This window comes from Spermophilus citellus (genome assembly GCF_964194105.1).
Source record: "Spermophilus citellus genome assembly, chromosome: 7".
Lineage (NCBI taxonomy): Eukaryota > Metazoa > Chordata > Mammalia > Rodentia > Sciuridae > Spermophilus > Spermophilus citellus.
Window position 1 is genome coordinate 29,006,147 of NC_138188.1, and position 23,070 is coordinate 29,029,216.

Below are 23,070 nucleotides of genomic sequence, written 5' to 3' on the forward strand. Positions count from 1 at the left end.
ATTATAATGATACTGTCTTTATATAACTTTGAAAAGACAAATAAAGATTGGTAGTGTCTGTGTGATTTATTACTGGGATCTAGGATTGGTGAGTGTTTTCTGGCCTTTTGTGGAATTTTTGGTTAAAACTTTCAAATTCTTTACCATCCTTTGTGTATGGGGTTGGGATTTGTAATTTTCATACAGCTTTGCATTTTCATTTTAAGTGTGTGATGAATGTGAAATTACGGCTAGTACTAGCACTGTAGCCATTTCAAAATATTCCTCACCTTTCATTCCTGCTATTATCTCTCTCCCTTTTAACCTTAGGTCAAAAGGTTGGTGTGCTTAGTGCAGACAAGAGCCCAAAAGTAACAGGGATGTTGCATGAAGCAAGAGTACTAACGGAAGGGCTGTAGTTGTAGCTCAGTGGTAGAGTGCTTGCCTAGCACGTGTGAGGCACTGGGTTCCATTCTCAGCATCACATAAAAATAAATAAATAAAACGAAGGTAGAGTGTCCGTCTACAACTAAAAAAAAAGTACTAATGAAAACATGGACTAATTACTAGTCCCTTTCATATGATTTAAGGAGTTGGGAAGAGAGTCCATCATTTTGGGGTCAGTTACATCTCACTCCTTGTTTACCCTCTGTTTTTTGTAAACAAAACTTTTTCTTTAAACCACTGCAGGTAGCATATGCATCTGTTAATGGTACATATAGATAATCATTTGTGACTTCTTCGGCATTGTATACCAAGTGTAAAATTATCTTAATTATAAGCGTCACTGATCTTAACTTTTTAATGATTCTTTGGACATACAAATCAGTTTTCAGTTTCTTCTAAATAACCTTACGTTTACACCCTGAATATTAAAATATAAAATTGGCAGTAGTTAATTATCAGAATTGTTTGATTGGTATAATGTTAATATGGAACATTTTTAAAGAATATAAGCACAAGTCAAGTAAAAGATAAGAATTGGGAGAAATTTTAAATAAATGGTTGAGATATTTAAGTCTAGATGGGATATACTTATAGGTACATACATATTTGCATTTCTTTATAAGCATTTTTATGAATATTAAGTCCTTTTTTTTTTCTTCACATAGGAATATCGTTCAGAAAAATCTCTTGAAGAATTGAGTAAACTTGTGCCACCAGAATGCCACTGGTACGATCCTTTTTTTCTGAAAGAGATTTCCACCCCTTTAAGAATAGAAATTGAGTGTGACTAGTACAATATCCTTTGCAGCCCCAGCTTTGACAAAACATAAGGAAGAAATGATTAATCTGACATGAAAAATTCTTGCTTTGATCAATATAGCAAAATTGCACTGTTTAAAGTTCTAATTTTGATATTCTTGAAACATAGCTTTATTCAACAGTTTATTGTATGTGCTGCTGAGCACTGTTCTGAGCAGGGTAATGAAATAGATCCACATAATTTAAGAAGGTTTCTTTGATTTTCATGTTTTACCCTTAAACGACTAGTCAGTTTTCCCAATGATTTTTCTATCATTTGAGAATTTTTATTAATAAGAGCACACAAACATCAGTGGCTTGGCTTTTTTTTTCCTCTAAAAACCATGGTAATTTTTCTGTTTCATGTTACAGTGTGCGTGAAGGAAAATTAGAGCATACACTTGCCCGAGACTTGGTTCCAGGTGATACGGTTTGCCTTTCTGTTGGGGACAGAGTTCCTGCTGATTTACGCTTGTTTGAGGTAAGTTTGAGGATATGTTTATGAGAAGTGAAAATAGTGGGTGTCAAAGGATAAAAATTAGCATTTTTAAGGATTAATACATTATTGTTTTCAAAAACTTGGTGTTCAAGTTTAAATAGTGGCAAAGTAAACATTTTTTTCCCTTAAAATATATCTGTCTCTCTTATACATTCTTTTGAGGTATACATAAGCATATATTTATGAAAACCTGTGTTTTAGGCACTCTGGGAGACAAAAAGAGATGATAGGACTCTTGTAATTAGGGAGTATACTATATGTGTATGCAAATTACTTATTATAAAATAAGATAGAATTTAGTAATTAAGAAAAGTTCATTTTTCTCATTTAGTTGAAAAGAACGCCTCAGACACAACATGGCTTTGGCAGTGACAAAAAGAGCAGTACTGAACAGAGATAGAGAAGACAGTGGAGCAGCTGTATTCAGATCTTTGTGTTTACCTAGCATATGAATATACCATGGAGGTTGTTATCTCCAAGGTCTTTGTAACTTTTTGCTCCCTTTGCCTGAAATGCTTTGTCTCCCTCATGGCCCTCAGGTTTGGAGTCCTCATGTCTGTCTGGGCTCAGCAGAAGGGTTACCTTCTTTTGAGGAGTGTTCTCTTTTATCTGAAATGTTGCTCTGTCCATATTATACTTGTGTTTTTTTCCTACTTGATAGTATAGATTTATGCTTGTTTATTTTTAGAAACATTTTCCCATTAGAATAATAGCTGAGAATAAGAACTTTGTTTTGTTTACTGCTGATTCTCCTACTATATTTGATACCACAGGGTACATTGTAAGCACTAATAAATGTTATAAGTATTTGTTGGGTAAGTGAATTAGCCTGCACAATTGTTAAAATCATGAACTAGCTCTTAGTTTCCCCCAAAGTGTCCTTTAGACCCTTGAATAAGAGCTTCTGACATAAAGTTCATTCTCAAACATGCATTAGAATGGAGGGTTTGTAAGTAGTCTGTTAGGTTTACTTTCCTCACCCTTGGTTTAAGGTACAATTGCATTAATAAGCTCTCAGGTGGTAAAAATGATACTGGTTCTACTGCTCTTGCCGAGAACTTCTGCTGTATTCCCCATGAGCTGAATCTTTCTAGTTTATTGAGAGTTTTGAGATATACTACATTAGGGGAAACTGTTTAACTTTTAACTAATTATTTGCAAAACTAACTTACTCTCAGTATCCTCCCTTATATGTATGTATCTATCTACCTACTAGATTACACATAATGCTTGTTATAACATGTTTGGAAGATATTCTTCTGTGGTCCATACTTTCAGAAACATAGTTAGTCCATATCTGCAGCACTTTCTACACATAAAATGATGATTTATTTGTGTGCTTGGGTAGGTGAATATTTTATTAAGAGTGAAACCCTCAGAATTGGACTGTGTTGCAGAGTGGGAAGATACATTCTCATATTCATGATCTGCATGGAAATATTTATGTACATTTTTTGTTCTTATATAATTTAATTTGAAATAATATGGGAATGTATAGCAAGAAGAATTTTAAGAAAATAGAGTGCCAAGTGATGAAATGATTGTCTCAGTGCCTTTTTAAAAAACCTTTATTCATATACCTCTTTTTATCATGATTGGCTTTAATCTGCCAAACAAGTTTTCAGAACTTTAGGGCATGATGAAACTAGGTAATGATGTTTTGTCATGAAAGTTGGGTTTTCTCTAAAAAGAGAATCTCAGCTATGGTCTCTGTTTCTCTCATGGTATTTTTAAGTTTAGGCTAACCTAGTCTTATGGTAGAGCATTCTACTTTGTATGTCTCAAGTTTTGTTGACCTCATTTAAAAAGTATGATTGGTTTTGGTCTTTTTGTTGTAGAGTAATGGTTAATGACACAAGATGAAGGTAATCCATGGAACTGGGATATTTAAGGAAGAAGTAATGGTTATGAACTCTTAAGATGTTAAATGAGAACAAACTTGAATTTATGGAATGTTTTGTTTTCTAAGGCTGTGGATCTTTCCATTGATGAGTCTAGCTTGACAGGAGAGACAACACCTTGTTCTAAGGTGACAGCTCCTCAGCCAGCTGCAACTAATGGAGATCTTGCATCAAGAAGTAACATTGCCTTCATGGGAACGCTAGTCAGATGTGGCAAAGCAAAGGTAGTTTTCTGTTTTTTTTTTTTTTTTTCTTTCCCTAAACAGTTCCTTTGTTTTTACCATTTTCTTGATTCTTCTCTGCTAATTTCATGTGTATTTGTTTTTTAAAATAACAAAGAGAAAGTATATTGACTCTAACCCTTGTCAGCTATTTGTGAGATTGAAGAGAAGCTATGCCCCTGAAATACAAATATATGAAATATATCCATAGTTTTGCCATCTGTTAGATCATAGGCCTTATCTGTTCCTTTTTGTTTTGTTTCTGTAGTTCTGGGGATTGAACCCCTCAGGCTGTATAGACCCTTTTTTGTTTTTATTTTGACATAGGGTCTCACTCGTTTGCCCAGGCTGGCCTCAAACTTGTAATCTTCCTGCCTTAGCCTCACAAATTACTAGGATATTATAGGAGTATTTTCCATTCATGGCATATCTGTTCCTTTTTATAGGTAAATAGTGGTTTCATGGTTATGTTCATTACTAGTTAAAAAATTTTTTAATTTAGTTAATATGGCTATAATGTTCTGACTACGTAGTGTTCACCTAATTACTGATCAATGTCAACTATTTTGCTCTCTGGATTCTAGTACTGCACGAATATAAAAGGTACCATTGAGTAGCATAGGAGGGGAAATAAGAAATTACCATTAAATGTCTGAGTATAAGACAGATTTGAATTTTATAAATATTAATATACATAAAAGGGGGTCATAATTGAGTCAGTAATAAGTTTAATGAAATGTTTATTTACAAGGTTTGTGTTATAATGGGTAAATACTAATCATGATGACAAAAAATTTGCTAAGGGAGCTCTTGGATGTGTTGTCAGGTCTATGGATAGTCTTTGAAGAATGGGACTAAAAGGTGTTTTTTTTGTATGTTTTGGATGAGAGAAGTGATTATATCTGAATGCAAATGAATTTTCCTGCTTTTCCTGTTAGGGCATTGTTATCGGAACAGGAGAAAATTCTGAATTTGGAGAAGTTTTTAAAATGATGCAAGCAGAAGAAGTGAGTACTTAATATGTTGATGATGTATTTGTTTCAATTCTGAAATATTTGATCATTAAGTAGAGGAAATGAGAATATTGGTGGATTCTTGTGTATACTACTGAAAGCAATATTTTGTTATCACTCATATGTCTTTGTTTAGAAACATAATTTGGAAGCTTATAATAAGTAGGTCCTAAATTTACAATGTCAGTATTCCAAAAGATTTGATCTTTTTTCATTATTTATAGTAGAATGAGGTTTATAGTCATATATATATATATATATATTTTTTTTTTTTTTTTAAAGAGAGAGGGGAGAGAGAGAGAGAGAACTTTTGATATTTATTTTTCAGTTTTTGGCGGACACAACATCTTTGTTTGTATGTGGTGCTGAGGATTGAACCCGGGCCGCACGCATGCCAGGCGAGCGCCCTACCGCTTGAGCCACATCCCCAGCCCTAGTCATAATTTTTTTAATAGATAATGCTCTTTGTAGAAATTGGCTTTACTATATCAGTTTTAAAGACTACTGTTTTTTTGTATTTGTTGCTGGGAATTAAACTCAGGGCATCACATGTGCTAAGTATGTGCTGTACCTTTGGATTACTAATTATTATGTTATTGTGTACCTCAGAACATAGCTTCTATTAAAATTTCTATCTACATAATTCCAGGTTTGGGGTGGCAGGAGAATTGCCAAATAAAAGAACATAGAAGATATTTTTGATGAAAAGTATTAAAGATGCATTTTCTCTTTTAAAATGCTTTTTATGTATAAAAAAGGGAGTTGTGTTCTGTAAATGTCTTATTCTTCCAAAATCTGGATTTCTCAAGTAACTTGTAAGACTCAATTTGTGATACATTGTAGAAATCCATTCCAAGGAAGTTAGCAATCAGGGAGCCTACAGGATAAAAAATCTGGGATGTTTGTGGATATAGGAAGGAGAAAAATTGGAAGTGTAAGGGAGCTAGCTGATGGTAATAAAGTCCTGGAGAAACATGTAGGAGAGAGAGAGAAGTTTTTTCCTCAGTGGGAAGCATAGAGAGTGCATCTTTTAAATTAAATAGGGTTTTAAAAATCAGGAGTTTTTCCATTTCTTACTGTGTGACCTTGAGTATCATTTAAAATCTTAAGCTTCAGTTTCTTTAGTTAAGGTGGTAATATTTAGCTTATGGGGGAGTTCTGAGGTTAACTTTTTGGAATGGGTATGTCAATCCCTTAGCAGAGTTCCTAGCACCTGGTAAAGTATATTAAATTTAGCTAATTATAGTGATACTCTCTAATTTGTCAAGGCACCAAAAACCCCTCTGCAGAAGAGCATGGATCTCTTAGGAAAACAACTTTCCTTTTATTCCTTTGGTATAATAGGTAAGAGAAGAGTGAGTATGTATATATTTTATTTTTACTCGGGCTTGCTTTTCTGAGTGTGAAGGGTAGAGTTGTTATAGTCATATTTATTTGCTTTCTTTAATATATTTTTTTTTAAATTATAAAACCAACCCTGAACCATTGTCTTTTTCTACAGAAAACAAATGTGGGGGAGGAATGAACTCTGTAATTTCTCTAATCAGCATTTCTGTAAATATTTTAGTATTGTTACTGTGATAGCATTATTTTATGGACAGGGCTTTTTTGTTTAACCTATCCTGTCGTAAACATCTTGTCATCAAATGGATGGTTCACCTAAAACAAATTTGAAAGGTGGCATAATGTTTGATTTTTGTGAATTTATCAAACATCTTTTTAGACATTTCTTTAGGTTTTTAATTTTTTAATATACACTTATAATTCTTAAGTGCCAATACTTCATTATAAATAACTCTTGTTTCTTTAGGACACATGTTTAGAAGTAAAGTTATTGATTCAAGAGTATCCATGTAATTTTAAAGCTTTTTGTCAACTTTGACTTTTGTCATTAACTTCACAGGTGAAAAAAATATTTTGTAGTTCATTATTAAAGAAACTGTATACTTTGTCAGATGTCTGTTGAGTCCTTTTATTTAAGTCCTTTTATTTGCAAGGCATTTCTTTTGTCCTGTCTTATGGCTTGAGTTAGATTGGTAGCAGCTTTTTATATAAGTAGGATATCAATTATTTTCTTGCTTAAGTTTCAGTATTTTTTCCCCTAATTTTAAAATTGCTTTGGAGTGATAGATAATCTACTTGGTAGAAGGGAGATATAATTGAAACATTCTCTTCCTGAGTCTTTTAGCACCCTTTTATTGATGTTTTCTGCATTTATGGTTTCTGCTGTTTTTCTGTTCGTAAGGACTTGCTAACTCCATGTTTATAAGAATGTTTATAAACAGTGTTTTATTATAGTTTTTCTCTTGTTTATTTATGACCTTGCTAGGGTTGGAACCCAGGGCCTTGCACATGCTAGAAACATGCTTTACCTTTGAGCTACTCTTTATAGTTTGTATCCCCTTTATAGTTTTAATTTTTGATACTTAATTTACTGTTTTATTTAAAATTTATTTTAAAATTATAAAGCTGATGGAAGAGGTAAAAATTTTTTACTCAAGTTAATTTTTCTAGTACCATTAATTTTATAATCCATTCTTTATTCAATAACTATATTTTGTTTATGTATTATTTTTATTTTTATGTGGTACTATGGATTGAACCTAGTGCTTTACACATGTGAGATAAGCACTCTACCACGAGCCACAACCCCAGCCTTCAAATGACATTCTTATAATACATTGAATACGTGTATTAATTTTAGAGTCTCATCTTTTTTTACTTTTCTACCTTTTTAATGTTATAGCTATCTTAGTGTTTTAAAGTCAATAGTGCAATTTAAAGCAATATTTATGTTACATAATTTCAGTTATAATTCTTTATTAATGCTGTTTTTCTGTCTTTATATTCATACACATTTATGATAATCTGTTGTAATCTTAAACATAATGTAGAAGGCTTTTGTGTTCAACTGGTGTGTACTTATAGCTACTTTCATTTGATGATTGCTACTTACAGAAATTTAATGGCAAATTTGATAAGTTGAAGGATGTTCTAGCTAATTTTCAGTTTGTATTAACACTGTGCCATAAAACCATCTCAAATTTACTGATAAATATGCTTCACCCTAAGATTATCTGATTTTATATGGGGCCTAATTTTTCTTGTCAGGGTAATCTTTGAAATAGGATGAAGTCAGGATGTAGATTGTGGTCAAGATATAGATTGTGAAAGGACTAGATGATAAACGTTTTAGACTTGTGGTCCATATGGTCTCTGTCAGATATACTTAACTTTGCCATCAGCTTGAAAGCAACCATAGATAGTAGGAAATAAAGGGACATGATTGTGTTCCAATAAACTGTTTACAAACACAGGTAGGAGGCCCACAGATTATAGCTTTCTGACTCCTAGTATAATTCTTTTGGATGTAATTTCTTTTATCAGGGTAGTATTTAGGTTAGGATCTTAGAGGGCCACTTTCTAGATATTATAGTTATAAAAAGATATGAAAAAACTAGTTTTAAATTTCAGTATTCAAATAGAATGCAATCTTAAACTAGTTATTTTATTAAATATCCCATTTTCCTCAAAAACCTGGTGGTGTACCCTATTCTTTTTAAAGATAAAAAGTGAAAGCAGAAAGTATGGTTTATGTTTATTGTCTTACTCATCTTTTAACTTGAAAGTAACAACTTTTAAATGTTAAAATGTGTTAACTGTCCTAAGTGAGCCAGGTCCTAAGTCTCCTTTCGTATGCAGTATAAATCTTAATGTTTGTACAAACTTTAATGTGTGATGTCTGGATACTAAGTTCTGAAAAGTAAAAGTACAACATTTATTTTTGCAAAGTTGATAATAAATAGAAGAACTATGTGTTTTATAGGTCTGCCTTCTTTTTTCCTATGGTATAAAAATTATGGTAATATTTTATTGAACCATTAGTTATTACTCAAGGGATGGATGGGAGCAGTGGTAACCAGAGGTAAAACATGCACAGTATTAGATTTAAGCAGTGTTAACTTTAAACTGCTCTGCTTAATGGATTTGTAAAACCTTGTAATTGTGATCTGATATATTTTCCATTTCATATGAATGAACCTTTTAAATATCCTCAGCTTGTTATTCTATCCCTTCTAGGTGATTCTATAGAAAAGGGAAAAATAGCTATCTAATTTTGTTCCAGGTATCATCATGTTGGTTGGCTGGTTGCTAGGAAAAGATATCTTGGAAATGTTTACAATTAGTGTAAGGTAAGTTCTAATACTTTGTTTGCACGTGAAACTTCTTGTTGCCTACCTTCTCTGGTAGAGATATCTTACATATTTCATTGTGTAGGTCAGTACTATATGGATCCCAGAAGAGTATAATATCTATGTTTAAATAGTTCAAAACCCATATATTGAAATGATATCTGGGAAAGTGAAAACCTACATATTTGGCACTGGAGAAAATTAGTATTAGATGTCTAGAATTATTAACCCCCTATTGCATTTTCATATGTAAATAGATAAGGATTGCCAAATAGAAAACTAGCAGCATGAAAGATAGAGAATACAATATAGTGTATATATGCCACATTGTTTTAATCCATTTATATATTGAAGGGCATCTAGGTTGGTTCCACAGTTTAGCTATTGTGAATTGTGCTGCTATAAACATTGATGTGGCTGTGTCCCATAGTATACTGTTTTTAAGTCCTTTAGCTGGGTCAAATGGTGGTTCTGTTCTCAATTTTGCAAGAAATCTCCATACTGCTTTCTATATTGGCTGCACCAATTTGCAGTCCCACCAGCAGTGTATGAGTGTACCTTTTTCCCCACACCCTCGCCAGCACTGTTCATAATAGCTGCCATTCTAACTGGAGTGAAATGACATCTTGGAGTAGTTTTGATTTGCATTTCTCTAATTGGTAGCAATGATGAACATTTTTTCATATATCTGTTGATTGACTTTATATCATCTTCTGAGAAGTGTCTGTTAAAAGAGAATAAAATCATGGCATTTGCAGGGAAATGGAGTTAGAGAAGATAATGCTAAGTGAAGTTATCCAATCCCAAAAAACCAAATGCTGAATGTTTTCTCTGATATAAGGAGGCTGATTCATAGTGGGAGAGGGATCATGGGAGGAATAGATGAACTCTAGATAGGGCAAAAGGGTGGGGGAGGGGAAAGGAGGGGTATGGCTTTAGAAATGATGGTGGAATGTGATGGACATTATTATCCAAAGTAGGAAGACATGAATTAGTGTGAATATACTTTGTATACAACCAGAGATATGAAAAATTGTGCTCTATATGTGTAATAAGAATTGTAATGCATTCTGCTGTCATATAGAAAAAAATTAAGAAAGTATTGATGAGATAATAGGAAAAAAGAGAACACAATATAGAAATTAAGGGAAAAGAACTCAAGGAATAGAAGGTGAATATAAAAATAAAGTATCTATTTTCAGAGGTTTGTTGCATTCATGATAGAGCAATAGAGTATTGTATATAAGGATCAGAAAACAAAAAGTTTTTAATATTAAGATTATGATTGCCAATATTAAAAATTCTATTGTAATACCATAGTATGAGGTTGAAGAGGTCTCTCAAAAGATTGAATAAAAGGGCTAAAAGAGATAAAAGTGACAAAGAATTGGGGCTGGGGATGTGGCTCAAGTGGTAGCGCGCTCGCCTGGCATGCGTGCGGCCCAGGTTCGATCCTCAGCACCACATACAAACAAAGATGTTGTGTCCACTGAAAACTAAAAAATAAATATTAAAAATAAAAAAAATAAAAGTGACAAAGAAAAATAATTTTAAGAAATACTTCTTCAATAGAAGTTTCAAAAAGGTAAGGGGAAATTATATATGAAGGAATACAAGAATATTTTCTCAAGCTAAAGCAAAAAGCAAGTCTTCATGCATTGAAAGGATTTGCCAAGCACAATGAAAATAATTCTAACCTACATATATCATGGTGAAACTAAGGAAAACAAATCAGGTCATCTGCAAAGAAAGTATAATTAGATGTCATTAGACTTCTCTTTAGCAATCAGAATTTCCATGACAAAGCCTTTCTAGGTTCTACTTAAACATTTTGACTCACAACACTTTCACAGACCACATCTGGTACCTGTGCCCTGAATACGCAGGTTTAAGTTCAGACACCCCTCTTCTGAGAGTTCTTACAGCAGTACATGCAGCATTTCACTCAAGCACACAGAGATGAAGGCAGCCTTGTGAGCGCAGGAACTACACTGGGTTAAAATGAGCCTTGTGTCCCACAGGAGCCAACATTTGCTTAAAAACTTTCCAGGGTTCCCTGCGCATGTGTGGTTACAAGAGTCACTTGTTCTTGGTAAATGGAAAGCTAGAGCTTCCTGTAAATAGTTATGATTCTCCTAGTCCAGGAACAGTTTATCAGTTAGAGGATCCCTTTATTACAAGTGGTGTTGCCTAGCAATGTACCTGATCTACTACCTTATCAGGTTACTAAGGGGAACAGAATTAGAGAGTTAATTTTATTAACTCTTCCATCTATTGAAATATCAGATTACATTAGACAGCAACAGAACACTGATATGAAGGTTTAAGGGAAAATGATTATAAATCTGTAAGTTGAAGAGACAATTCAGTTAATACGAGTAAGGAAGCAACTATTTAGAATATTTGCTTCTTACCTTATACTGATATAAATTCCAGCAAAATTAAGGTTGAAAGAAAAGATGATGATGTGTAGATATAAGAAAGGATAGAACTGATCTCACCTGGACATCTTAAGGAGAAGGAAAACAAATCCTCCATGTTGTGTCTGTAGTGAGCCTAGGAAGTAAAAATTCAAACATTAGAACAAAATCAGTGTATTGCAGGGCCAGGGTTGTGGCTCAGTGATAGAGCACTTGCCTAGAATGCATAAGGTAGTGGGTTCCATCCTCGGCACCATATAAAAATAAAAACGAATAGAATAAAGGTATTGTGTCCACCTACAGCTAAAAAAAAAAAAAAAAAAAAAAATACTTAAAAAATACTTTAAAAAAACAATGTATTTGAAAAGGAAAAATTGAATATATTACAAGACTGGATAAGATGAATAAGAAGTAAAAATATATTTGTGATACAGTGGAAACTTTTATGTTTTAATTTTTTCTCAAAAGAACTAAAATGCAGTGTGAAAATCTTGGGATCGAATCCACTTGCCTCATGCATGCTAGGCAAGCACTCTACCACTGAGCCCTGAAATACATTGATTTTGTTCTAATATTTGAATTTTTATTTCCTAGAATCTGTATAAAATAAAAAGCCATGAGACAAAGATGAAATAAATTAAAAATGGGGCATGAATTTGAGACATTAACCATTGGCATGTGATTGGACCCACTTTTAATTATTGAGGATTTTTTTGAGCATTTCTGTTTGTAAAGATGGACCTATTGTGACTTTTTATTTTTTCTTCAAGATCTTCTAGAGTACAAAAAAATTAACACTTTTTTAATAGAATAAAATTCATTCTATTTTGCAATTATCATATTGGGTCCTTTGGACTCTTATAAAGTTAAGATCCATTATGATATTTTTTTTTTGGGGGGGAAGGGTACCTGGCACTAACTACTGAGCCACCTCTCCAGCCCTGTTTTGTATTTTATTTAGAGACAGGGTCTCACTGAGTTGCGTGGAGCGCCTTGATTTTGCTGAGGCTGGCTTTGAACTCAATGTCCTCCTACCTCAGCCTCCTGAGCTGCTGGGATTACAGGCATGCACCACAGTGTGCAACCACATTATGATATCTTTAGTTATCTAATTTTTTCTATTTCTATTGATATTTTGTCACCCTAAAAATTATTTTAATAATTATTTCCAAATGTGTTAAAAATTACTAAAACAGTAAGAAAGCAGATGATGGAATGGCCTGGAAAACTGATGTAATAATAAAAGTAAATCATCACTATCGTATTTTCCTTTATTTTTTTTGTATTATATTGCTCAGGATTTCATTTAAATAGGTATAAAAGAAATCTGGAGACAGTCTTTGTAGTTTTTTTATTGTAGCAGTCAGTCAGCAAACCTGAGAATTCAGTAGTTTTTCACTTTCTCTCTGATAAAGAGAATCAACAGAAAAGACTATATAGTTATTAGACAAATCAGAAGATTAATGCTGAGAGCTAGGTAAAAAGCTCTGAAAGCTATAGAGAAATGGGTAAAATTAATCATTTAATTGAAATCTCAAGAGTATGAGTTATTAGATAATAAGTTTTCTTACACTTGTGGATTGATAAGGAAACCTTCTATTTCTAAGGACAAAAAGAAAAAATGTTTTAGTTACTCTACAGTAAGGATTTTCTCAGGCAGTGTTTTTCTGCAAGAATCTGGATCATCCTTCTTTGCTAAAAGAATATATAATGGTATCCTTTCATCTTTCATGGTACTTATGTCATGCTTTTTACATATAAGTGGAGAAATGCTAATTAGTGGTATGAATATAAAGGTAATTAAAAGGAAATAAGCAGAAATGGAAAAATTCATTTAGGTGCTTGTAGATCTAAAATTGGAAATGTTTTGTATGTATGAAGCAAGGTATCTGTCCTCTTTTCTGCAAAGTGCCATCAGCATTTTCAGAAGTGCTGCTTTTTTTTAAATATTTTCTTTAGTTGTAGGTGGACACAATAGATTTATTTTATTTACTTTTATGTGATGCTGAGGATCAAATCCACAGTGCCTCACAGGTGCTAGGCAGGTGCTCTACTACTGAGCTACAACACCAGCCCCAGAAGTGTTACTTTTTGATAGGACAGACGCAAAAAGAAGAACCAGGATATGCTAGAACCTGTTAGAATGCTTTTTTGAAATCTGAAATCAGTATTATAAGATCAATATGTTCCAGGTTTATGAATGACAGTTGATGAGTATTTTGTTACATCCAAAGGATGTTGCCCATTTTATATATATATATGAAATATATATACACACACATACACACACACACAGACACACATACATATGTATATATTTGCACATATACATTCAAATCCAGGGTAATTTTGGATTAAAATGAAACTGAAAATTTCTAATGTGACTTTTTAAAAAATCTGTTTATTCCTCTATAAATTATTTATAAAATGACTAATTTTAAAGGGTTTTTTGGATGTAGATTATAAATCATGATTGCCTCTTTTCCTGACTTAATGAAGATAGGTGGAAGTATTAAGAGAAGTGGATTCCATTTGAGCTAGAAAATTCTTAAGAGTATTCCAAAGGAGAGAAGGAAGTATTAATATAATTTTGCAGTGTATGCTTTTAGGTAATCACTGTGTAAATGTTCTTTACTTTTAGCCTTTAGAATCTATCTGTAAACAAAACATAGAAAGGTTAATTATGGCTCTAGAACAAGTTGTTAATAATATTAAATTAGATCATACTGAAGGAAAAGTAGATATTATAAATCAGGGTGTAGAAGCATAAGAGGAAATAGCCATAGAATGAAGGATAGGAGTATTTTTGTACTTGGGGTGGCACAATGAAATATGGAACTTGTTTTGTTAGGTAATAGAAGGAAATAGTGAATTAAAAAAATGTGATAAAGTGTACATGCCATAAAATATTTCATTTTAAAGTGTACAGTTCATTGGAGTTAAGAATATTCAGTATTTTATGATCACCACTGCTATCTAGTTTCAGAACTTTGTCAACACCCCAAAAGAAAACCTTGTGCCTCACCAGCCTACAGTCCCTAGCAACTACTTTGTCTCTATGGATTTTCGTATATTAAATATTTCATATGAATGGAATTACATAATATGTGGCCTTTGTGTGTCTCACTTGCTTTACTTAACATGTTTTCAGTGATTACCCATGTTGTAGATTAGTATTTTATTTCTTTTTATGGCTGAATGATACATTCATCAGTTGATGGACATTTGGCTCATTTCTATCTTTTGGTCATTGTGAATAATGCTATAAACATTCGTATGATTTTTTTTTTAAGTGCTGAATGTTGAACCCAGAGCTTAGCATATACTAGGCAAGCACTCTGTCTCTGAACTACATTTCTCGCCCTACAAGTTTTTGATCTTGTTTAATGTCTATTCTTTATATTTTATTGAATACATAGGTGTATTAATAAATAGCCAGTAGTCCAGGGTCTCACAAGTAAAAGTCGGTGAATCCAGGGATGCCAAACAAGGCAATTTGATGTCAGAATCTATATTTTTTAACCATTGTGCTTAACCTAGAAGCTAGTAAGTGTCCAGGAAATTGACTTTCCTTTCCTTTTTGAGAAGTCTGTTTTGGGCAATTGACAGAATTAACTTTGATATTTTAAGTAATTTCCAATTCAAATTATTGTTGTGCTGATTAACTTGCATCTTAATACTTTGTATATATTGATTATAGTTTGGCTGTAGCAGCAATTCCTGAAGGTCTTCCTATTGTGGTCACAGTGACATTAGCCCTAGGTGTTATGAGAATGGTGAAAAAACGAGCCATTGTGAAAAAACTGCCTATTGTTGAAACTCTGGGTAAGTCTGTTGTTAAAAGCATTCTTATGCAATGATGTGTTTGTTCATATCAACAGTGAATCATGTTTGGATTTTAGTTTTTGTCTTAGCAGTTTGCACAATGATGTTTGACTTGAGTACTGTTTCATATGGTATTAGAAATCTTTTGCATTGTTGAATGTTCTAATGCTTGAATCATGGTGAAAAATCAATAGCAAATTATACAGTGAAATTAATAGAATTTTTTCTTTTGACATCTCTCAGAAAATAATTGATAATTACAGATTCCAAAGTGTCATACTTGAGTTGAATTTGCTTATAAGAACAGTAAGTATATAATAGTTATATATTCGTCTAATATAACTTTATTCATGATATGCTGTGAAATTTTAAAAAATACTTAGGTTGTCCAAAATTATATTAAATTTAATTTCTAATTTGCATTTTAATGTTGAGAAAGTGAAATACTTCAAAAAATTTCTACTGAAGAAATGATGTGGATATATATTTAGGAACCCTCCAATCCTTCTAGAAAGTGTATTATATACAATCATAGCATAAAATTAATATGGAATAGCTTTGTAGAAACTAAATAAGAGAAGGTGAACATCTAATTATTTTTAATTTCAGAAAATTTACCTTATGGTGAGAAATTAATTTAAAATTATGAATGAGTTGATCTGTATAAAATTTAGAGACTAGGACGGTGTTCCAGAGTTTGATTTATTTTATAAGTCAACCTGTATTTTCCCCTCATTCTTTTGATAACACATAATGATTTGTTCTCTAGGCTGCTGTAATGTGATTTGTTCAGATAAAACTGGAACACTGACGAAGAATGAAATGACTGTTACTCACATATTTACTTCAGAGGGTCTGCATGCTGAGGTATTCTATGTTTTTTTTTTTGTTTGTTTGTTTTTTAAGAAACAATAGCAGACCTTTGTTAAGAAGCTTGGTATTTAACATTCCTGACAATTCCAATGTTTTAGCATCAGAAGATCTATGAACTTAGCAGCAGAGTTATTTCCTTCTCGTGTAATTCTACTAGGTCTTTGTGTCACTTGGGTACTTGTTCAGTTCAGAAACTTTAATTTCTCCTTGGTACTCCTTTTAATCACCATCTGTCAGCCAATCCTGTCAATTTTCACTTCAATAACTTTCCTAACCATTTATTTTGTAGTTAGCTTCCCTAGTTTCAGATGGCCTTCTGATAAAGCCTCTCTACTAGTCTTTCTGTATCCATTGATGCACTTACTCTCTGAAGTTCAAGGGATTGTTTCAGAGTTGAAATTTGAACATGTCACACCCTAAATTAAAATACTTCAGTAGTTTTTCATTGTGTTCAAAATCCTGATATCAAGGCCTTATATGATCTTTTCTTTTTCTCTCTCCAGCCATATATGCTGCCTGTTTTGGTTACTATACAGCAAACATATGGTTTTACAGTTCTTCCCAATGTGACAAAATTCCTCGTAGGACCTTAGATGCTGTCCTTACTTCTTCAGATAGTCTGATGTCTTTTCATCCTTTGCACCTAAATTCAGCCTCACTTTTTCAGAAGAGCTTTGTAGACCACCCACAGCTGCCCTATGTTATGTGTTTGTTTAGCATTCCATATCTCATTAGCCTTTATCTCAGGTGAAATTTACTGTCTTTTTTCCGGATATGCTATGAGTTAGAACAGGAACTCTGTTGACTAGCGTAGGGCCTGTATTATAATAATAAATACTTGAATGGGTGAATGAGTAATAACTTTTTAAAAAATTGTGTATTGATAATTTCAAGTGCACATCTTTGTGGTGGTTCTTGCGGAAGCTGGTTGAAAACAAGTTCCTTTTGTTCTCGGCCTTGGCAAGATTTTCAACTGCAACACTATTTAATAGGGTACAGTATTTTAAAATATATTTGCAGCTACTTTACTGAGCAAAGTAAGCATTAGACAGATTGACAAAGTTGGATTTATTTAGGTCCATTTTACATAAAATGAAACTATTATTATTTAGTGTGTGAAATTTGATCAAGGTCACCCAAAGCTATGTTGGTGAATCTTCGTTCTTTAAGTCTTCTTTAGGTCTTCTTTTCCTTTTTTAAATCTATGATTTTTGTATTTCCAGCATTAACCATTTGTTAATTATTTTCTCTCTAAACTGTATTATTTTTAATATAATATTTAGATATTTTGGTTTGATGGATTCTAGCCTTATAGAATTAAGTATCTGCCTTGTTTCATTTGTTTTTAAAATTGGTATGGTATGGATTACATTAAATAGTTTTTATAAGTACTAGCATAAATTTCTTAATGTCTCTGAGCCTGAATAATTATGAAAAGAATTTAGCTTTTATTTCGGTCATAGTGTCAGGTGTTAGATGTGGTAATGGATTTGAGTTCTTTGCAAATTATAAGTGTAGCATTACATAAATTTAAGCTCATTTATCTGTAGAGTTTTTCATGGTTTACCCATACTTTTTTGAGGGGGTAGGGTACCAGGGATTGAGCTCAGGAGCACTTGACCACTGAGCCACATCGCCAGTCCTATTTTGTATTTTATTTAGATACAGAGTCTCATGAGTTGCTTAGCAGCTCGCCTTTACTGAGGCTGGCTTTGAAATTGCCAGCCTCATGCCCAGCTTACCCATACTTTTTATATTATAAGCAGAAGACAGAATCTTTTTAGGTTAATCATTGTGAAAATTAGAATCTATTCTTTTAACTATTACATGTTCTTCAGACCAATTTTTATTGCTTTTTTTAGGTTTATACTTCAACAACATAAAAATGAACGTAGCTCAGGATAATTTTTGGTTTTCATAAGTGTTGTCACTAGTGTTTGTATTAATGATTCCACTTTATTTTCCTTAGGTTACTGGAGTTGGCTATAATCAGTTTGGGGAAGTAATTGTTGATGGTGATGTTGTTCATGGATTCTATAATCCAGCTGTTAGCAGAATTGTTGAGGTAAATAGTTTATTCCAAGAAGGTATCTTTCTTTATTATAACTTAAAGACACAATGATGCATTCATAGTTTGTATGTATTTCACAGGCGGGCTGTGTATGCAATGATGCTGTAATTAGGAACAATACTCTAATGGGAAAACCAACAGAAGGAGCCTTGATTGCTCTTGCAATGAAGGTATGTACCTGATTTCTTTTCTTTTCTTTTTTTTTAATATTTTTTTTTCTACTTGCTGGCAGACCTTTATTTTATTCATATATTTATATGTGGTGCTGAGAATCAAACCCAGTGCCTAACACATGGCCGGCAAGTACTCTACCACTGAGCCACAATCCCAGTCCTGTACCTGATTCCTTTGACACATGAAGCATTACTCTCACAACAAAATGAGAGGCCATTGATTTAGGTATTAACTGGGTTTTAGATATTAAGTGAAGAAGACTGATAGTATTTCATTATTTTTGCTGTCTTTTGGGAACCAATTTTATTTGTAGAAATATAGATCATAGAACTATTTCAGAATAGCCTCATTCTTTTTTATTTTTTTTAATTTGTTCTTTTTAGATATATATGATTATATAGAGTGTATTTTGGCTTATTATACATATGTGGAGTATAACTTCCCATACTTGTGGTTGTACATGATATGGAGATGTACTAGTTGTATATTCCTATATGCATGTAGGAAATTAATGCCTGATTCATTCTACTCTTTCCTGTTCTCTTCCCCTCCCTACCTTAATTTCATTTTGAACTCTGTCCTTCCCCTCCCCCATTATTGTGGGTTAGCATCTGAATTTCAGAGAGAACATTTGATCTTTAGTTTTGGGGGATTCAGCCTCATTCCTTATGTGCCAGGTACAAACTAATGACCAGTGATGAATTTTTTTTTTTAATGAAGAATTGTTCCTCTCTTCCATAATACTGAGATCTATGTTTGAAAAGCTTTATAACTATTTCTAATTGCTGAGAAATATTAACTTTTGAATGAGAAAAAGGCAATATTCTGTAGTGTTTTCATGTAAAGATTTATGTAATTATGAGAATCAGCTTTTCTTTTACCAGTATTCACTTTTCCTCCTTTATCAATTTCTTAAAATGAGTGTCTCATTAAAATTGTGGAGAGGAGTGATGTACTCAGTGACCTTTTGTCTGTCTCAATTTATTTAATATCCCAAGTCTTAGATTTGTTTCAGTGAGAAACCTAAAATTCCATTTTGCTATTTTCCTAAGAAAAATAACTGCTTCTACTTGTAAGAATAGTTTGCAAAAACTTTTGAGAGTTGTATGAAGTTGGATGCTTCTTAATAAGGTTACTGGAAATGAGAGCCTATAGAGAATTGTGGGTTATTTTAACATTTTCTTTTCTTTTTTTTTTAATTGGTTGTTCACAACATTACAAAGCTCTTGACATATCATATTTCATACATTAGATTGAAGTGGGTTATGAACTCCCAATTTTACCCCAAATGCAGATTGCAGAATCATGTCGGTTACGCATCCACAATTTTACATAATGCCCTATTAGTAATTGTTGTATTCTGCTACCTTTCCTATCCCCTACTATCCCCCCTCCCCTCCCCTCCCATCTTCTCTCTCTACCCCATCTACTGTAATTCATTTCTCTCCTTGTTTATTTTCCCATTCCCCTCACAACCTCTTATATGTAATTTTGTATAGCAATGAGGGTCTCCCTTCATTTCCATGCAATTTCCCTTTTCTTTCTCTTTCCCTCCCATCTCATGTCTCTGTTTAAAGTTAATCTTTTCTTCCTGCTCTTCCTCCCTGCTCTGTTCATAGTTGCTCTCATTATATCAAAGAAGACATTTGGTATTTGTTTTTTAGGGATTGGCTAGCTTCATTAAGCATAATCTGCTCTAGTGCCATCCATTTCCCTGCAAATTCCATGATTTTGTAATTTTTTAGTGCTGCGTAATACTCCATGGTGTATAAATGCCACATTTTTTTTATCCATTCATATATTGAAGGGCATCTGGGATGGTTCCACAGTCTAGCTATTGTGAATTGTGCTGCTATGAACATCGATGTGGCAGTATCCCTGTAGCATGCTCTTTTAAGGTCTTCAGGGAATAGTCCCAGAAGGGCAATAGCAGGGTCAAATGGTGGTTCCATTCCCAGCTTTCCCAGGAATCTCCAAACTGCTTTCCAAATTGGCCGCACCCGTTTGCAGTCCCAACAGCAATGTACAAGTGTACCCTTTTCTCCACATCCTCACCAGCACTTGTTGTTGTTTGACTTCATAATGGCTACCAATCTTACTGGAGTGAGATGGTATCTTAGGGTGGTTTTGATTTGCATTTCTCTGACTGCTAGAGATGGTGAGCATTTTTTCATGTACTTGTTGATTGATTGTATATCCTCCTCTGAGAAGTGTCTGTTCAGGTCTTTGGCCCATTTGTTGATTGGGTTATTTGTTATCTTATTGTCTAATTTTTTGAGTTCTTTGTATACTCTGGATATTAGGGCTCTATCTGAAGTGTGAGGAGTAAAAATTTGTTCCCAGGATGTAGGCTCCCTATTTACCTCTCTTATTGTTTCTCTTGCTGAGAAAAAACTTTTTAGTTTGAGTAAGTCCCATTTGTTGATTCTTGTTATTAACTCCTGTGCTATGGGTGTCCTATTAAGGAATTTGGAGCCCGACCCCACAATATGTAGATCTGAGCCAACTTTTTCTTCTATCAGACGCAGAGTCTCTGATTTGATATAAAGCTCCTTGATCCATTTTGAGTTAACTTTTGTGCATGGCGAGAGAAAGGGATTCAGTTTCATTTTGTTGCATATGGATTTCCAGTTTTCCCAACACCATTTGTTGAAGATGCTATCCTTCCTGTGTTGCATGCTTTTAGCCCCTTTATCAAATATAAGACATTGTAACTTTGTGGATTAGTCTCTGTGTCCTCTATTCTATACTATTGGTCCACCCGCCTGTTTTGGTTCCAGCACCATGCAGTTTTTTCACTATTGCTCTGTAATATAGTTTGAAATCTGGTATCGCTATACCGCCTGATTCACACTTCCTGCTTAGAATTGCTTTTGCTATTCTGGGTCTTTATTTTTCCATATGAATTTCATGATTGCTTTATGTATTTCTATAAGAAATGCCGTTGGGATTTTGATTGGCATTGCATTAAACCTATAGAGAACTTTTGGTAATATCGCCATTTTGATGATGTTAGTTCTGCCTATCCATGAACAGGGTATATTTTTCCATCTTCTGAGGTCTTCTTCTACTTCTCTCTTTAGGGTTCTGTAGTTTTCATTGTATAGGTCTTTCACCTCTTTTGTTAGGTTGATTCCCAAGTATTTTATTTTTTTTGAGGATATTGTGAATGGAGTGTTTTTCCTCATTTCCGTTTCAGAAGTTTTGTCGCTGATATACAGAAATGCCTTTGATTTATGCGTGTTGATTTTATATCCTGCCACTTTGCTGAATTCATTTATTAGTTCTAGTAGTTTCTTTGTAGATCCTTTTGGGTCTTCTAGGTATAGAATCATGTCATCCGCAAATAGTGATAATTTAAGTTCTTCTTTTCCTATTTTTATGCCTTTAATTTCCTTCATCTGTCTAATTGCTCTGGCTAGTATTTCAAGGACTAAATTAAATAGAAGTGGTGATAGAGGGCATCCCTGTCTTGTTCCAGATTTTAGAGGGAATGCCTTCAACTTTTGTCCATTCAGAATGATGCTAGCCTGAGGCTTAGCATAGATAGCTTTTACAATGTCAAGTTAAGTTCCTGTTATCCCTAGTTTTTCTAATGTTTTGAACATAAAGGCATGCTGTACTTTGTCGAATGCTTTCTCTGCGTCTATCGAGATGATCATATGGTTCTTATCTTTAAGTCTATTGATATGGTGAATAACATTTATTGATTTCCATATATTGAACCATCCTTGCATCCCAGGGATGAATCCTATTTGATCATGGTGCACAATTTTTTTGATGTGTTTTTGTATTCGATTTGCCAGAATTTTATTGAGGATTTTTGCGTCTAGGTTCATTAGAGATATAGGTCTGTAGTTTTCTTTCTTTGAGGTGTCTTTGTCTGGTTTCGGAATCAGGGTGATGTTGGCCTCATAGAATGAATTTGGAAGAGCTCCCTCTTTTTCTATTTCCTGAAATAACTTGAAAAGTATTGGTATTAATTCTTCTTTAAAGGTTTTGTAAAACTCCGCTGTATACCCATCCGGTCCTGGGCTTTTCTTGGTTGGTAGTCTTTTGATGGCTTCTTCAATTTCATCCATTGATATTGGTCTGTTCAAATTCTGTGTATCCTCCTGACTCAGTCTGGGCAAATCATATGACTTAAGAAATTTATCGATGCTTCACTATCTTCTATTTTATTAGAATATAGGTTTTCAAAATAATTTCTAGTTGTCTTCTGTATTTCTGTAACATCTGTTGTGATATTGCCTTTTTCATCTCGTATGTTAGTAATTTGAGTTCCCTCTCTTCTTCTCTTCGTTAGCATGGCTAAAGGTCTGTCGATCTTATTTATTTTTTCAAAGAACCAACTTTTAGTTTTGTTAATTTTTTCAATAGTTTCTTTTGTTTCCATTTCATTGATTTCCGCTCTGATTTTAATTATTTCTTGCCTTCTGCTACATTTGCTGTTGGTTTGCTCTTTTCTAGGGCTTTGAGATGAAGTGTGACGTTATTTATTTGTTGGTTTTTTCTTTTTTTGAGGAATGACCACCAGGCAATGAATTTCCCTCTTAAAACTCCTTTCGTTGTGTCCCATAGATTCCGATATGTTGTGTCTGTATTTTCATTTATCTCTAAGAACTTTTTTATTTCCTCCTTTATGTCTTCTGTAAC

At 33.3% G+C, this 23,070-nt stretch overlaps 1 protein-coding gene across 2 annotated transcripts in view; it reads left to right on the top strand.

Annotated features, from left to right (window-relative positions):
• ATP2C1 (ATPase secretory pathway Ca2+ transporting 1) overlaps nucleotides 1–23,070 on the top strand; it is a 140,273-nt gene that overhangs the window by 72,018 nt on the left and 45,185 nt on the right. For both annotated transcript variants that reach the window (XM_081301663.1, XM_081301664.1), the window contains 10 exons: nucleotides 1,092–1,153; nucleotides 1,597–1,705; nucleotides 3,693–3,848; nucleotides 4,784–4,852; nucleotides 6,127–6,202; nucleotides 8,985–9,051; nucleotides 15,172–15,296; nucleotides 16,066–16,163; nucleotides 18,139–18,234; nucleotides 18,321–18,410. In XM_081301663.1, the coding sequence (XP_081157789.1) occupies nucleotides 1,092–1,153; nucleotides 1,597–1,705; nucleotides 3,693–3,848; nucleotides 4,784–4,852; nucleotides 6,127–6,202; nucleotides 8,985–9,051; nucleotides 15,172–15,296; nucleotides 16,066–16,163; nucleotides 18,139–18,234; nucleotides 18,321–18,410 (948 nt within the window). The remainder of the gene's footprint in view (nucleotides 1–1,091; nucleotides 1,154–1,596; nucleotides 1,706–3,692; nucleotides 3,849–4,783; nucleotides 4,853–6,126; nucleotides 6,203–8,984; nucleotides 9,052–15,171; nucleotides 15,297–16,065; nucleotides 16,164–18,138; nucleotides 18,235–18,320; nucleotides 18,411–23,070) is intronic.